The sequence below is a fragment of the Ambystoma mexicanum genome, chromosome 5q (assembly GCF_040938575.1).
Source record: "Ambystoma mexicanum isolate Mex_15411 chromosome 5q, UKY_AmexF1_1, whole genome shotgun sequence".
In the NCBI taxonomy this organism is placed as follows: domain Eukaryota; kingdom Metazoa; phylum Chordata; class Amphibia; order Caudata; family Ambystomatidae; genus Ambystoma; species Ambystoma mexicanum.
In genome coordinates, this window is record NC_090933.1 from 718,781,312 (window position 1) to 718,799,476 (window position 18,165).

General features: G+C 41.9%; 1 protein-coding gene across 1 annotated transcript in view; it reads right to left on the bottom strand.

Moving 5' to 3' along the window:
• Positions 1-18,165, bottom strand: part of TRPA1 (transient receptor potential cation channel subfamily A member 1) — a 1,301,026-nt gene that overhangs the window by 901,019 nt on the left and 381,842 nt on the right. Inside the window, exon 9 of the mRNA XM_069621203.1 lies at positions 12,023-12,122. Within this exon, the coding sequence (XP_069477304.1) occupies positions 12,023-12,122 (100 nt within the window). The remainder of the gene's footprint in view (positions 1-12,022; positions 12,123-18,165) is intronic.

The window sequence follows — 18,165 nt, forward strand, 5'->3', positions numbered from 1 at the left end:
AGTTTGCTACCAAGTGTCTTATATCTGCAGCCGTCGTGCATACAGATTTGCCTTGAATATTAAGCATCCCAATTAGCAGTTTGCGGACAGTGAAGGAGACAAATAATGCTGTTAATAATTGTTCATAGCTATACTCGCAAAATGAAGGAAATGATAGTGACCGTGACCTCACTCTGACCCCAATGGCACGGCACCGCCTGATGAGCACCTCCTCCCCCCGCCCACCCGGACCCCTGGCATTAAAACTGGCACTGCTTGAACTGCAATCAGTGACACCCCTGACAAAGGAGTGTTTTGGAGGAAAGGCATACTCTGGAAATTCTCTGTTTACTGACTCAAATAGTTTCATCCAGGACCAGGCTGATAACGTGGGCCAGCTCCTGGACCCCACGTTATCAGGCTGGTCCAGCCCACGTTACTGGTTTCATAAATGTGACTTTGTCACAAGGGAGGGAATTTGTATCAAGGAAGGCACATAGCCTACTGCCAAAAGAAGACTGAAGATGAGCAGCGTAGGAAAAGGTGAGACTTCTTGTGGAAGAAATAGGGAGGCTATAGGTGTCACAGAGGGGGGGACAGAGGTAGAAGGAGAATAGGAAAGATCAGATTGACATATTAAAAGGAAAAATGACAATTGTCACTAATCAGTATATTTACAACTAAGGAAAAGAGTCAACCTGCATACCCAAAGTAGCCCATTGTGGCATTCCCAATAGTATGTTTGCTTGATGCATGGCCTTTGCTCAATCCAAATCCACCCATTTTGTTAACTGGGCATTGTCTGTGGCAACTTTGCCCACATGACATATGTCACCCGTGCCACTATCTGTGGCTACGTTGCCTAGTACATGACCTTTAGCCATGCCCTGCGAACTACCAGCGACTATTGTGGATCGACGGGTACCCTTAGCCCCAAGAAATGGTCAACCACCAGAAGAGGTAAAATAGCCTGGGCTGCAGCCATGATGAGTGGCCACTATAACTGGGGCACAGCCTTCCTCTATGCACTGTGTGACCACAGTGACCATAGTGGGTCCACAGGCTAGCTACCACAAGCCGCACATATGTGGTCCATAGGTTTGTAGCTGGCTCTGCAGGCACAAGCCAGTCTTGAGACAGATTAGATTCCTGGCTTCAGCCTATGGACATGGCACAAAGCTGGGGGCTCTTCCGATTACCTTTCCGTTGGATCCTGAGATCTGCAGACATGGTCATTGAACCTCAGAAAAATTGCTCTTTTTCTATTTGTTGGAGCTAATATACCCCCTATAATACACCAGAGGCGTTAATATTCTTCTTTTCAAAGAGGTTTTCAACGTGGCACAAAAAAATACAGGCAACAATGATGGCCATTTAAAAAGCTTGTTCAAGCCTCACACCAATATGAAGGACTGTCTTTTAACTAGCCAATTTGTTTGCCCATACTATAATTTGCAGACCCAGACCTGGTCTGTAACCAAGAAAGTGAAAATGAGTGCCCTAATAACCACCAATTGGAAACGCATAGGGCCACATTACGACTTTGGAGGTAGCCATGCCCTTAACAAAGGCATGGATGCCTCCAAAATCATGTCCGGGTCCGGGTTCCCTGAATGGGGAAATACCGGACCATTCTGAGTATGGAAGGCCCAGTATTTCCTCCTTCAGGGAACCCGGGCCTGGTCCTTCCCCATTCCCATTCGAGCCACCATAGGGCTCAATGAGAATGGGGAGGGAGCTAACAACGGGCTCATTACAAACGGGCCCGTTGTTTGCTCCCTGGTCCACTCGCAGGACACGCTATGGACATCTGGATAAACCAGACGTCCAGAGCGGGTCCCGCGAGGGGACCTCGTATTAGTGCAGAGTGGGTTTAATGGCGCCGGCACCATTACCGGCGCCGTTAAACCCATTCCGCACTAGTCATAATGAGGCCCATAGGGATTGTGAGCCATTATAACTCTAGCGAGCGGAATTTCATCCACTTTTGGGGGAACTTATAATAAAATGCTAGTGGTATTTTCACAATTCCAAGAAAGGATTCGGAGTTCAATGAAACTCAAGCTCAGGTTTGCTGCAAATCTGTCCAGTGATAGTCTGCTGCAGATGCAAGCAAACATTGTCGTATGAAAATGTGCATCGGAAACACACGTTTTGGTAACCCCCTTTAACTTTGCCCATCCTGAACAGAACTTGAAGGAACCCGACGCCATGCAATTATTGACTACAAATTGGTAATTTTTCAAAATTCCATAGTGGTAGTTCCGATTTAACTAAATGAACAAGATTATGCAGTTAGAAGCCACCTCATGAATGGCAAGCAAGTAATCAGACAGTTGGAGTCCAGGCTAATAATTGTTCACCAAACAAAATCCATAGGTGGCCTAAACCTAGGTGAAGGTTCTCACTTCTTTATGTAAGGTAGCAAGATTAAGAGAAATGTTGCCATTCTAATGTGTTCCCTTGCAGGCCTTGCCATAGATGAGGCACCTTCGCAGGCCATTATGTGGAGTAACAACATGCTGTTGGAATATTACCTTTACAAACTACTGGCCCGATTCACGGAATTATCTGCAGGGAAAAGAGGGTAACTGCACGCGCAACTGAGTGCAAATCTGCCTTCGTCGATTCATGGAACAAAATCTGGACTTGTGTGGACTTCGTACTGACCTGGCACGTCTGTGCGAGCCTTCAAGGGGCTCAACAGAGCGTGGGTGTGGCCTGTGCAAAGGACTGGGAAGGAGACGGTACAGCAAAAATGGGGAAGAGCTTGCGAAAAGTGGGTATTCTGAGGGATGGCCTGCAGGCAGTCCCTCGCATGCCCACTATTGCGTGGCACGAGAAGTATTCATGGATTTGATCACACAATATCTCAGCTGGGAAATGGCCATACAAGTCCTTCATACAATCCGCCACTCGAAAGCAGGCGTACGTACAATTGTGCATAGGATTTTCAGCGAGCAGGTGGGGTCCCATGTGGAATTTCAGGGTGCGTGTACTCAATCGGGATTCCAATGTAACTTAGGGTTGTGCGTAATCAGTGTAGGAACATCTTACATGGGTTTGCATGCAGGTATACCGAGTTATTGCTGCATGTTGTTGGGTGCCGGATACAGTTACGGGGGACCAAGCACAGGGTTCCAGAGTCGCAGGCCTTCTTACGGGGGACCCCACGCACTGTTTGAAGGGTGCGTGTATTTGTGCTGGGGAGAGCGCAAAGGTAGCTGTTCTGGCTGTTCATGCTTTGCATTTGGGAGTGTCAGGCTTGTTCTGGGCGCGACTTGCAAATACGGTTATTTTGTGCTGTCATTTCCATGAATATGCAGGACACACATTTCTTTGTCTGAACGCAGTCTTGCGCAGTGTACTTCTTGATGCGCTGCCCTTGCAGGATTTCTGCGCCAATTTCGATGAATCGGTCTCTATGTGGATATTGTGGTGCCATGCTGTACATAATGCCTGTGATACAATCGAGTATTGAAAATTGATAGAGCATTTAAATGTATGTTATACATTTGTCACTGAAACATTAGTGGAGATATGAAATTAGAAGGGATGCCTGGAATTGTTTAAGAATGTTTCAAATGCCCCTTTTCCATTGGTGCGCAATTATATTCATCAGTGTTTATTTGATAAATGTATTCATAAAATATATGCAAAACTGCATATAAATGGAATGATCTATGATGGGAAATGTAGTCCATGTAATGATCAAGTATGAAGCGCCTTAAACTACGGGGCATATAGAATGTTTTTCATGCTCGTGAGTAAACTGTTATGTTGGTAAAATGTCAGGCTGGGCTGGCTGGCACGAATGAAGGCACAGAAAGAAAAACAACATTTTTCATATAATGGAATAAAAGTATGTGTGCGTCATTACGAGTTTGATGTTGATGTGGTGGTAAATCTGTGGAATTACTGATAAACTCGCTTCCTGTTACCACCACGGGTTTACAAGTGAAGGAATGGCAGTGTTAATCCCCATTTCTGGAGCCCATAGGACTCTATGAGTTTTTTTGGGAGAATTACCACCAGCAGTAATTCCACCACCGTAATTCCGCTGAGATTGGGCCTGAAGGGGCAGCTTTAGCTCCAACATGATACTGGATGTAAATCCTCCACTTTAAGATCAAACCTATAGTTCGGTGGTGCAGTAAAACCTGCGGAAATTCTGTTACCGCCTCAAAAAATGTCAGTAACAGAATTATCCCCCGTTTTGTCCCAGAGCACTGAACTAGTTGCTTTATAACTAACAGGAGGTTGCCTAAAGCCTTTCTTTTCTGCATTATGAGGAGGATGATGGTATTGGCTGAAACCAAGCTTAAAGACCTGTGTGAAGCTCGGACAATAACAAACAAGTGAAGTATATATGTTACCCAATTTTAAGTGAGACCTGTGGGGAAGCCATAGAAACTGTTAATTCATACGTGTGGTACTCGCTTGCAATGCAGTTTGTGCTTTTGGCCAACAATTTGTACTCGATTTTGAACCAACACTAGCCAGTATTAGAGGTGAACCAAAATATTAAATGTGCACTAGGAGAAAGGGTGGCAGCCACTATTTATTGAAAGGCCAACTCTTAATAATGTCTTGTTGCACAGTCACTTTGATGTAAAATAAAATAAAACTATAGACTGGTTAATATGACAGGATTGACTTCAACAGATATGCTAGCTGTAAAACATATAGCATGGATATCAGTATTTATAGACCAATTAATACAACTTGGTACATTAACAAGTTTATCACTTGACCTACCTTTTCTCTCTGATCGACCCTCCAAGGTCCAACTTAGTGCTATGCAGACAATACTCAGCTCCTTTTCAGGCTCCCTTCCACCATGTCTTCTTCTCTCATCTCTGACTGTCTATCCACTATCCAGGAGTGGTGTGTCACCAACAATCTCTGTCTTAATGCCAGTAACACTGGGATTCTCCTCATCGGCACACCTGCTCCCTCCTTTCCTGTCACTCTCTGGCTGGCCTATCTTGGCCCTCTTCCTTCTCCCACCTGTGAGGCTAAAAACCTCTGGGTCATCTTCGACTCCACTCTCTCCTTCTCTCCTCACATCTCAAGTGGAGGAGATATAGAGTTGACGCTTCAAAGGCTAGAATCTATCTAAATTGGAAAATGTGGCATACATGCACTTCAGGGACACAACCAGAGCGAAGAGCTAAATATGGTTCTGGATTATGGATTCTATTTGTTTCTTTTAGATGGAAGAAGAAATACTTAGTAATAGCAATCTAATAAGCCAAAATGTCTATGATTGTATCAGTGTAAATGAGTCCATGTTGATTGAGATCACCAAATAGGTGTTAAGCACACAGTTTGAAGCTATAATTTTGTTTGAACAAGGACTATTATCTTGTTGTCTAATCATTCACCTTACAAATGACTACTATATTCTGGTTGAAATGTAATGACTGATTATGATACTAATGCCCAATAACTATTTTAGTTTTAGAGGCACTATGCCACATGTTCTAATCAGGGAAGGTTACCTTAACTGAGATATATGTTCTAGAAATTGTAAAGACAACGTTCGTTTTAATTTTGTAACAATGTAGGCAGCTAGGATTATGTGAAAAGTTACAGTGATCATTTTGAGCAAGCCAGTATATTTATAAACTGCAATCTTTTCTATTGGTAATATCACCTGTCACTATGCCGAGAGTCAGATTTGTTGACCCTTGAAAGCTGTGTCGATGCATTTCCCGTTTGAATTGCCATAAGGGAACTACATGTGCCACGTTGATGGTATACTAATGAATGTGTGTAATTGTTGAAAGAATTCAACAAAGGTAGCAGGCGCCCCTCTCTCGGAAGAACAAGGCATGATAACCTGTTCAGTGGTTGTTAACCACAATGAGAGTTCGCAGCCATCTGTTGAAAGATACTGAAAATTATATTCCACATTATTCATTATTTAATAGAAAATGTAGGCTACGATGAATTTTCATTCAAATTATTTTGAAATGAAGTGAATATATAGCAATTTTGTGGTATACCATTTTTTAAATATATATTTGATGGAGGTGCCTAGTCTAGGGATTACATGTACTTGCTCATATATTGTTTGTATATATTTTCTACCTTTTTTGCTGTTCTTTGCACTGGAGAAATTCCTTTCTCACTGGGACAAAATGTACATTGTGCAATGTTGGAGACTAATTCTTCTTTCCAAGGAAGTGTAACACTCTGTTGTCATTTTTTGGATTCGACCAATAAAGCTGCTTTTGTTGTTAGATCAAATATTGTGTACAGGAGTACAGGGAGACATTTTGTTATCACTATCACTACAGTCAGTGATCACATTGTTGAAATATATTTCTTCATTTAGTTGTGCTCCCACAAAAATTACATGGAGTTACTTAAATGCATTTTAATCTTGCATGAACACAGACAGTAGTGACCTTCAACCAGATCTACCAACCACCATGAAACTATTTTTTATTTATTATCATTTAACGAAAATGACAGGCAAAGGCCAAGCTTGAATATGAAGAACAAGAAGTTGAGATGAGTCGAAGACGACATCAAGGTGGCAAGCAGAAACAGGAGGGATGGCAGTCAGGAGGGAAGAATAGAAGAGGGTGAGAGGAAGAAATAGCCTGTTTATTTGGGAAGTAGAGACCTTCAGTCTTATTAGAGTTGTGAATGAACGAGTAAGATGCCATCTAGTATTTGATGGCAGAGAGATAGTTAGACATTTCTGATAGTAGCTTATCAGATGAGGAGGGAAAAGAGAAGAAAATCTGAGTGTTGTTCGAGAAAAGTTGATAAGAGAAGCCATACGAGGAGTTCTAGGTGCCAAGAGCAGAGGTATAGGGAGTAAAGAGAAGTGGACACAGGACAAACCTGTGGGGAACACCAACAGTAAAGATGGTGAGTGGGGAGATAAGGCCTCCAAACACCTGGAAGTGTTTGGAGGTTATATATGAACCAAACCAAGTGAGGGCCTAATGCCAGATGCCTTGGATAGATAGTGTTGAGAGAAGGTCAGAATGGTTGATGGTATCAAAGGCAGCAGAGAGGTTGAAAGAATAAGAATAGATGAATGGTTAGCATTACGAGATGTAGTTGCTGACATTGAAGAGAGCTGCCTCAGTAGAGTGCAGAGGTCAGAAGCCAGATAGAAGAGGATCACGGAGGTAGTGTGTTTCAAGCAACTCAGTGAGCTGGTACAAAACTGCATGCTGTAAGATTTTAGAGAATAGTGCAGTAGAAGAGAGACTGGACGAAGTTTGGCATTCCAGGTTTCTTAAGGATAGGGCTGACATTAGCCAACTTGTAGTGTGATGGAAAAGTGACACTGTGAAGAGAGTAGTTGAGGAGGGAGGAAAGATATGGAGCAACGCTGGAAGCTATGAGTTTCACTATGATGGTTGATGGGGGAACATGAAGGGTTAGCCCTGGGGCGAAGGTCAATAATCTCATCAGGGTTCATGGGGGCAAAAGAGGACATGGTCACAGGATAGGAGGGTAGAGGTGGTGGAGAAAAGTGAGCAGGTGTACAATAGAAGGTACTTTGTGAGAGTATTTTGAATGTTGGAAATGTTTGAAGCAAAGTAGAAAGCTAGATCGTTAGCAGAAAGAGTAAAGGAGATGGAAAAGGGTTTAGAACATGAGAGAATTGAGTTGAGAGATTTATTTTTAGAGGCATCTAGGTTGAGAAGATTCAGATGAAATGAGAGAGAGGTATAAGTCACGTTTGTCAGAGTCGAGAGGAGAGGAGTAGTTTTGAAACAACGCTTCCTTAGGAATATCACTGACCTCCTCACTAGTTCTGCTTCTACCACTCCAAAAATGTCTATCTGGACCCCAGCTTCTAAGAAAATCCGGAAAACAATGAAAACTAAAAATGTGATTACCAATCACAGAGACATACTAAGCATAAATCACTACATACACATTTCCTAATTTAAAAACTGAAGAAGTACTTTATCACCCTAGCATCTACTTTGAATCTCTCCACCAATGTAAACACATTCTTTGACTCACTCAACCTCATATTTCCCAACAACATTGACAATCATACTCAATCATATTAACACCTCAAAGAACAACCCAATCCCCTCCCCAATTTAGGGACAACAAGTTTGTGAACAGCAAGGGAACTATTCACAGGCAAGAGAAAACATTGCAAAAATAAACAATGCAAAAAAGAGGTTAACACATTGAAAACTATATTCTACTCATCATCACAGCTAAACAAACCTAACACAATTCACCTATACCAACAATTTAACTATAGCAGAGGCAAACAACATACATAGAATTATATTCAAGGCCATCTAGTGCTGGATCATGGCACAACCATAACTGAAGTGAACAGATCAGAATATTTGATATCCAAGGGCAATGGCAAATGCAATGGCATGAAACATTCTCATAGAGGAAATTGCATTCCACATTGACCTTTTGAAGCAAGACTCTGCTGCACCCTCTCCCCTTATTGCACCACATGACACCTAAGATGGTAATCTGCAGGACAATGACACACAAAACATCACTAACATCCTCTATCTCAGAACCATCATCGCTGAGGAAGACACCCTATTGGTTCACATTATGAAAACGCTCTTAGATCACACACTCACACGTCCCCGCGACACCATCAACGCCTCACTCATGCCAGGTATATTCCTGTGCACACTCAAAACATAACATATTGGAAAAACCTACACCCGACCTACACGTCTGAAACAACTACTGACTAATCACACATCTACTTTTAACTCCTCTTATTTTGAGAACATGTATGTCACATTATTGACACTAATAGTAAAAACAAATGTTAGATACACCATAATAATGCATTTCCTGTTAATTGTGCTAATAAGAGAACAACAACACATGCAGCAGCAAAGAGGTTAATAGGAAAGCTAATAAAAACTCTCCCACACAACTCTCAATCCGTTTCAAGCTAAGATGCAGGATTGTTGTCCAATCATTCAATATGCAAAGGAGGGGGGTTCTTGGAGTCTCTCTACCGGCCTCAGTCATGGGGGAGTCGCAACAAGATTTTTTAGCTCACTATCCCTTTCACAGAAGAGAAATATCCACAACATATCAGTCTTTGTCCTGCCCAAGGGCAGTCCAGCACCGAAATGCCACTGAAATTGCTTTCAAAATCATGGACACTAGAGATCCCACTCTACTAGTCTGGCTTTATCTCTCAGAAACTATTGGCATCATCACACACAAAGTCCTGAACATAAAGGATATTCAAAAACACAGTCTTGCATTGGTTCTCCTGTCATCTAACTAACTGATATAAGCTCATTCAGGTGGCCTTGTGCAGATCCTGATATCACCCATTGACTAGTGGGGTATATTGAGTATTCGTAATCTCCCAAACCATCTTTATTTTATACAAGGGAGCCCAGGGAGAACACCTAACAGACCAAGACCTCAGGATGGTGCAATATAGCGACAAGACAAAACTTGAACACCACCTCACTTAATACAAGCCTGGATGTTGATTGCCTACCCATTACTCTACCCAACAAAGAGTGAATTAATCCACATCATTCAGAAACAGACAGAGCCAAATCCGAATGCAAAGACCTGACAAATGCGTACATTATTTCTCCACCAGCATTTTGTGTCAGTCGGTTGTATCACAGGCAGCTACCCCCACTGAAAAACATTATTTTAGTATCAGCTCAACCCATCAAAGCACCCACACTACCGGCCACTGCAGGCCCACATGATGTTTACGACTGCCTGTATAACCGCAGCCACTCCAGGTCCACATGATGTGTATGACTGCTTGTATCACCAGCATGGAAAGACTGGCAAGGTCTTCAACCTACCTGAATAGAAAACCTATGATCTCTGGAGGACAATATGGCATAAAAACCAATTACTCTGCAAGTCTGAAAATGAAGAAATGTAAACAATAAAAGAACAGGGGACCCATGTCCCAAGGCTCAAATATTATTTCACACTACTCTCTCCACACTAGTCCCTTTATTCATGTAGTTCAGAAAAGAACAGAAAAACCTCACCTCTTCAAAGAATGTTTCATCAGCCCTCGATAATGGTGCTCATCCATGCTCCTACCCACAATCTTGCCCTGTCGGCCTATTACCTTGCATGCCTGTGTTCTTGTACTCCACATACCTAATCTTGTGCATGCAATATTGTATTATCATCTTCTCTCTGCACAGAACTCTGCTTTTAGTTTGGTTTGGCCTAACCTAAACCTGATATATGCAAACATAAATACAATGAGCCATCTAAAACAACAGCATTAGTTTATCAACTCCACTATTTTAAAATTATTTCAAAAAGTTCTATCATGACCCTTAAAGATCATAATGTAGTGAGATTTGCATGTTTCTGCGTCTTTGAAAACATTAGCAGAGCTAATGTGACAAATGTGTGTCTGCTAAGTGAAGCCACACAGGATCACTGTAAATTAAATCACAGAGATAAAAGTGCTGCTTTTAAGGTCAGCTTTCTGAGCATAAGCATCCATTAGGCTTTTGGTTTTAGTTAAAAGAGACAGGGCCTCATTACGAGTTGGGCGGTGTAAATAAAATTGGCTGTAATGGAGTTACCGTTGCATTACTGCCAGCAAAATACCGTAACTTGTAATCTGGCAGCAATTCTGCCAGACCAAGTGGCAGTAAGAGTAAATCCATTCCATGGGATTTCAGCAGATTTACAGATGAAATACTACCAAACGTTTAATGAGGCCCAAAGTGCGTAATAGATGTTAGTACATATAATAGACCTCACTTATGTACACTTATTGAAGATAGAGAGCATAGTTTACCTTTGGAAATTAACTATTTTTCAGATGTGGTTTAGTTTTTGATATGCACTCTTCATAGAAATCTGTGACACAATAGGTACATCTCATAAACATGTAATATAATGTAATTGTTTTTTCAATTACATAAATACAAAACACAAAGGACGTCTTTACAAGTATGGCAGTGCTTGAAAAATGGCGATAGTGCAGTGGTAACTCGGCTACTACTAGATTACCATCACATTACCGTGCCACTGTACTACAGCTTTTATGGTGAGACAGACGGAAAACCTCCAGCAAAATGCTGGTGGCAATTTTGCCACCTTACCGCTCAAAACATCAAAATCGGCAGAATTACAGCCAGTGGTAATTCTGCCAAAATCCCCTGGAGTCTTATCTACTCCATAAATGGAGACTAAAACCACCATACAACCACTTGTAATATGGTGGTAGTTCTGTCAGATAAAGTGGTGGTAACATTAAATCCGTTTGGTGGTATTCAGGTGGATTTACCACCATAATACCGGCAAACTTGTAATAATGCCCAAAGTAATGTCACTAGTTACCACTTTATCTTAAGGTTCTATTCCACTGGTCACTGATATGTCTAATTTAATATTTTTTAGATTATCTTTCTCATTTAACAAAGTACAAATTGAAATCCTACTTGGTCACATCCTACGAATATTTTAAAATGTATATCACTAATTAGAAAACAAGACAATAACAAACATTTATTATCAAACAAGGTTAACACAGTGTGATATAAAATAAGTTATACTGACAATAATTCAATACATAGTGGATGAATTTAATACATCTTGAAGACATCCACAACACATAAAGGGCATCATTACAAGTTTGGTGGTATTTTGGAGGTGCATACTCCGAGATACACCAAACGGATTTATAGTTACCACCACTTGGTCCTGTGGATTTACCACAGGCTTACAAGTTTTGATGGGTGGTGTTACTTTGCATTTATTGGAGCCCATAGGACTCCATGGGGATTTTAGTGGAATTACCATCAATGGTAAATTCGCTGACAGATAAATCTGCCAATTTGGCTTTTTTTCAGCTGTCAAGTGGAGGAATTACCTCCAGTGTTCTGATGGAGGTTTTTCCTCCGCCTTACCTCCAAACTCCTATTTTGGTGTTGTGGTAATGCAGAGGTAATTCAGTGGTAACTCTGTTACCACTGCACTACCACCATTTTAGACACTCGTAATGAGGCCCTAATTACTTAGTTTCTCATTCATAAAACTTTACAAGTACCTTTTGAGAGTAGCAAGTTCACTGTTTTCCATGCTGAGCATGTCACAGCTAATAAAAGTGGAGACCGGGATTCATTGTCGAGACTGTCCATATTTGCCCCCTGTAAGTAAAAGAATTAATTATATAAATACATTTTAAGGAAAAAGCATAATATGTTGGGTAACATCTATGATTTAAACACAATTAAAATGATTACCAGAATCTTTCTAAGCAATAAGAGAAGACGTTGCATGGTGACTAGCAACTGGGTGACCCTGAAATATACCTTCCTTTGCATTTTAAAAGATATTCCAATGAAAAAAATCCTCTTGATAATGTAGGTCTTTTAATTAAGTCAGACTGTATAGTCACCTTGACAAACTTAAATAATTGTCCATTGTTTGAGAAGAAGATAACCACAAATTGGTCCTTATGTGATTTAACACCAACTTTATTTACTTACGTTGTCTTCCATAAACCTTCAATCTGGAGTGCACCAGAATAGAGATGTTTACAGTTTATTTATTTATTCATTTATATCACGCACATAACCCAGAGGCATCTAGGCGCTTTTTGCTTAAGAAGTTGGTTACAGTGGTTGCTTGCATCAGAAATGGTTACAGTAATAGCATACTTAGGTCACAGGGGTAATAGTTACGGATTACAATGTTATCTTGTGTAAATTAGAGGTAATTTGCAGCAGTATTAACTTCCAGACATAACATAAGTAGTAGGTTGCATAGAACACAGCAGGACTTGCGAAGGTAATAGCTCTTGAGTGTCTGTGTTACTGCCGGCCATGACTTATGACATTGACATCCTGTTCAGGCTTTTTCCAGTTTTTCATTGTTTCTATACAGATTAGACATGTGCATCTGCGTGCAACACCTACAACTGCATTTCTACAGTAGAATATTGAAAATGGTTACCCCAATCAGAGGCGAGATTGATATTATTCAGTAGCACCTGCAGCGTATGAAGTGCACGATGGGATTACCATAACAACTGATTATAGACCCACATAACGGGACATACTTAAAGAATATGGCAAAGTACTACTTTATTATCAGTTTAATAAAGTAGGGAAATCTGGCAGGCATAACAAATCACATTTTACTCACTCTCGAATACATTTCATTACACAAAGGCTTTACACCTCAATATGCATCTGCTATGACATCATCCTAAGTGACAAATAATAAAAACATATCCGGCGAAGGGATTGGTTAAGGGAACATATACACCTATAACTTTAGATGTTAATAACATCATTATCAAAGACGCATGCCTGGAACAGCCTCTAACTATGTATAATACAGATTCAAAGAAAAAACTTTGTTAAAGGGACGTTATGGTTTCAAGTAAAATCGAAAACCCCCAGAAATTCGCCAGTTATGGTAAGCTAAACAACCATAACTCGCGCCACCAACGTGCACTGTTAAGACTAACACCCAGGACATCAAAGATGACATCACAAAACCCCAGGCGTTTACTAGATTTTATATCAGAGTAAAGGTGGGAAATGGAAAAGAGGACTACGTGTGTAGGAGGAGAGATACGGGTGGGCTGGGGAGCACGTTTGTGGCAGACCATTTTCGTCTTACAGGGGGAATCTTGTGGGATTTCCATGGAATTCCTACGGAAGTGTTGCGAAACATGCATGAGAAAAAATAGACCAGACAAACCGTTGAGTGAAAGGATTAGGGAGAAATTACACCAGGTGGGAGGAACTAGAAAGGAGGACAAGGGCACATGGAGTGTTTTAGTTTGAATGGGGAAGCCTTTAAAACTGTTAAGTGTTTTCCCATTCTTTTGATAAATGAAAACTGTAATGTTATTTCAGCAATGCAAGATATTTTCACAGTAAAATAACAGTAATGTTGTGGACATTTTACTCTAAATTTGCATGAGGAAAAAAGGGAAGATTTGAAAACTCATTGCAAAATGTATGCTAAAACACCAAATTGTTCATTTTGAAAAACGGTTTTAATTGCATGCAGGGAAACACAATTATGTGATGTTGTGTTCCAATTGAAAGCAGCATTTACAATGGTTCCCTATTGAATTCAGGTGCTTTTATCAGGTGATTGGAGCAAGCATATTCCATAGGAGCACATGGGTTTAGCCCCTGTCGCCAACAGTCGTTTAACCCATTTATTTTTGGATGCTGGGCACGACTAAAAGAGAATAGTCAATACACTAGAAAAAGGACTAATAATATTTTTGTTTTTTGTTGCATACTTTTCCATGCAAAGGATTTATTGGCTTATGTGGGATTTTACTAGCTTCAGGGCTGCTTCGAGCAAGTAAGCTTAAAGTACAAATTCTTCATGAGGATTAAAAAATAAATAAAACATAAGGCAAGAAAGAAGTAACACTTTAAATGCAAACTAATACTTGACTCTTTTAATTTTATTAAGTTTATGGGCCTCACTATAACATAGGCGATCCCGCAATGAAGGGTGCCGGTTTGAGACCGGCACCCTTCATTACGGGACGCCCTATTAGGAGGTTCCCTTTGCGGGATCGGTAAGGACGACTAGTAAAACCAGGCGTCCTTAGTGGGTCCCGCGAGGAGAACAGGGAGCTAATAACGGGCCGTTATTAGTGGGCCCGTTATTAGCTCCCTCCCCATTCCCATTGAGCCCTATGGGGGCTCAATGGGAATGGAGATGGGTTCCTTCAAGGAGGAATTACTGGGTCCTCCAAAGTCGGAATTACCCTGGTTATTCCTCATTGAAGGAACCCGGTACTGGGACCCGGTATGGAGGCAGCCATGCCCTTATTAAGGGCATGGCTCCCTCCATACTCGTAATGAGGCACTATGTGTCGGATTTAATACATTCCTAAATCTCAAGTGTTTTTTTGTCTTGGACTGAACCCTATCCATAGTAAGATTTTCTGATGGTAATAAAACATGTTGACATTCTTTGTTTCTTGAATTGACAACTAATGAACCAAAACAAGGTTTTGGTTGATCTGAGTCTGCTCCTGAAATAAGAAAGGAAGTCCCTGTTATTAAAAGGTATGGGGCCTCATTATAAGGCTGGTACTCCCGTAATGAAGGGGGCTGGTACGGGTCCGGCCCCCTTTATTACGGGAGCACCGATTACGAGCTTCCCATCACAGGACCCGGATCAGACGTCTGGTAAAACCAGATGTCTTTTCCGGGTCCAGCGAGGGGAAGAGGGAGGCAATAACGGGACACTCGTAATGTGCCCGTTGTTACCTCCCTCCCCATTCCCATTGAGCCCTATGGGGGCTCAAATGGGAATGGGGATGGGTTCCTGCAAGGAGGATTTACCGGGTCCTCCTATGTTGGAGTAACCCGTTAAGTCCCCATTGCAGGAACCCGGTAATGGAGCCCGATACGGAGGCAGCCATGGAGTTAATAGCTCCATGGCTACCTCCATACTCGTAATGAGGCCCGAACTGTTTCAATGCCATTTATTGATTGAAAGTCTGCCTCTCTCTCATACACTTAATCCAACTTGAAGACTTGCCATACAGTTCTCCTCATCCTCTCCTACCTGGGTTCTGGTAAAGCATTCCTCACATATGTTCCTACCTCCAATGTGGCCGCACTGGAAGCCATTCAGGGTGGCGGCATCTGACTTTATAAAGGTGCTGTAAAAGATGTCACCACATGCTTCCCATGCTAAAAGAGCAGCACTGGCTATTTCTCCAAGCTTGGGTCAACTATTGAGTGTATGTCTACTGACCTTTATATCGCTGTATGTTCTTCGGTTACTGATTGTACTTGATGTCTAATTGAATGGCAAGATTAAGAGATCTGCAAAGTGAGTGAGTGGTGTAATGAGTGGTACTGGGTAGGTAGTGTTGTACGTAGGTGACTACCAATATGTAGTTTGCGGTACTGGCTGTGTGAGAGAGTGGTAGTGTGATTGCCTGTTGAAGAAATCAGTGATTTTATGTTAAGTGTGAGATCCTTTTCTTTGGAAAGGGTTCTTTCGGCAAGTGATTGAAGTGGTGTGTATGACAATCTCATATATGCATTTGAGCTGTGCATAGGTGTTCAGTTTCAGATTGATTGCTGCTGCAAAGTGTCTTTACAGTGCCTACTGTTGTCCCAGGCTGCCAGTAGGAGGAGCTTGTTTTAAAAAGCCCTAATCTAATGCGGAGCGGAGCTGTGCAGAGGTGTGCAGTCTTGGATTGGATGTTGCTGCCGAGAGTCTTTGCAGTGCCTACTCTTGTCCTGGGCTGCCAGCAGGAGTATCCTGTTTTAAAAACCCTATGCAATGCGGACAGGCACAGAGGTGTGCAGTCTCGGATTGATTGCTGCTGCCGAGTTTCTTTACAGTGCCTACTGTTGTCCCAGGCTGCCAGCAGGAGGAGCTTGTTTTAAAAACCCTTATCTAACGTGGAGTGGCGCGGCTGTGCAGAGGTTTGCAGTCTCAGCAGTCTCCAGCGAGTGACGGTGGATTGGCGGCTAACACTTTTGATAAACGCCTGACTGAGTTCTAGAGTGCATCAAGGACAGAGATATGGCTATGATAATGTACTGCATCCCTGCACTTTAAACTTTTATTGAAACACGTTGTGCTAACCGTCCTCTGATTATTTTGATTATTCATTTGTCTGTGAGAACGTTTTATGTTACGTTGTCTGGAGGGATTTTCCCATACATCCACAGCAGGGGCATAGGCTAATATCTGTCTGTACTTCTCGTCACTTTGGGTGACCGGCTTCTTGTTTGTACACAGTGACTCTGAGACGTCTGTCCCTTGAGCCGTGTAACGTTGAGGTGCAATAATTGGTTTCTACCACTACTAAGACTACGCGTCGAGGAGAGTGGTGAAGATTAAATGGGAAGTGCTGTGACGGTCCCTTTAATTTTAATAAGGAGATGTATTGTTGTTTGTTCCGGTATCCCTCCTCTATACAGGTTTGCCATAGCCGGAGAAAGTTTCATCTTTTAAGACTTGTGTGGACACTATTATACAGGTTTTGCAGGGGGCAGAGAAAAGGTTAACGATCTGTGAGTTTGATCTGCCTGGCGTAAGTAAGCAAATTGAGGTTACCCATTGTGCCCCGTAGCATCTGACATAGTGTCTTGGGTAAAGGTGAAAACCTCAATGGAAAATCCTTTGTGGTCTGTTGCGGCCAGTTGTTCAGATTTTTCAGCGCTTGAAGGGGTTGGTACATTTATGGAATACACTGGTAAATTCGACCAGGTCCTTTCAAAAATAGAGGAGAATATACAGGACATGGTTCCAATGAAATCTCGGTAGGAAGTGGATTTAGTTTCTGATGTATCAATGTTGGAAACAGTAATTTCGCATGAATGGGGGGAAACGTGTCAGACTTTCCTTGGATTTTAAATCGAACCAATGGGTAATCCTAGGATGTCCTTCTAATTCCCAGGAGTTAACAGAGATTATGCTACGTCGCCAGCTCCACAGACCATCAAGAAATATGATGCAGATTGTTCCCCTGTGTCAATTATATGTGTTCACATGAGTGTCGGTTGGGGAAAGGTTTGACTGTGGATTTAGGGACGATTTCTTTGGCCAAAGCTGGAAGCATCACAATCCATTGGGAAACCTATAACCGGCTCTCCCCGAATGTCTGTGGGCCTCCTGACGAGGCTCTTAGACACTATGGATAGAGGGTATGAATCCCTCAACTTTGAAATACGTGAGGTTAGGCAGATTCTGAAGGACTTGAGTAGGAAAAAAAACGTCTTGGAAGGGTTCATAACTGCTTTCATTATGAACGCAAGATCGCTGGTAAAAGTAAAGGATTTCTGCCACACACCTCAAGTACTGGAGGGAATGGTTCCAATCTCTGGAACAGGCTCTGGGGGGGTGACTGTTTAGTAGGGAGGCAGAGTAAGGCACCCCCTCAAGTAGTGTCCGTTTTGGGTATGGCCCGTAGGGCTAATGAGGATTAGGACTGTGTCAATATTCTAGTAGTCATATTGAGGTTCTGCCCCCTATAGTAAGACCAAGAAGTGCTGAAGGGGAGGGGCCATCTAAAAAGAAGTACAGAAATGGTAAAATCCCCTCTAAACAGAAAAATAGGGGTTCACAGAAAAGTTTAAACCACTTAAAACAACAGCTGGATATTGTTCAAGCACCATTCTTGGGGACAGAGATTCGAAAAAGGTGTCAGTAAAGACGGGGAGGATATAAGAGCTAAAG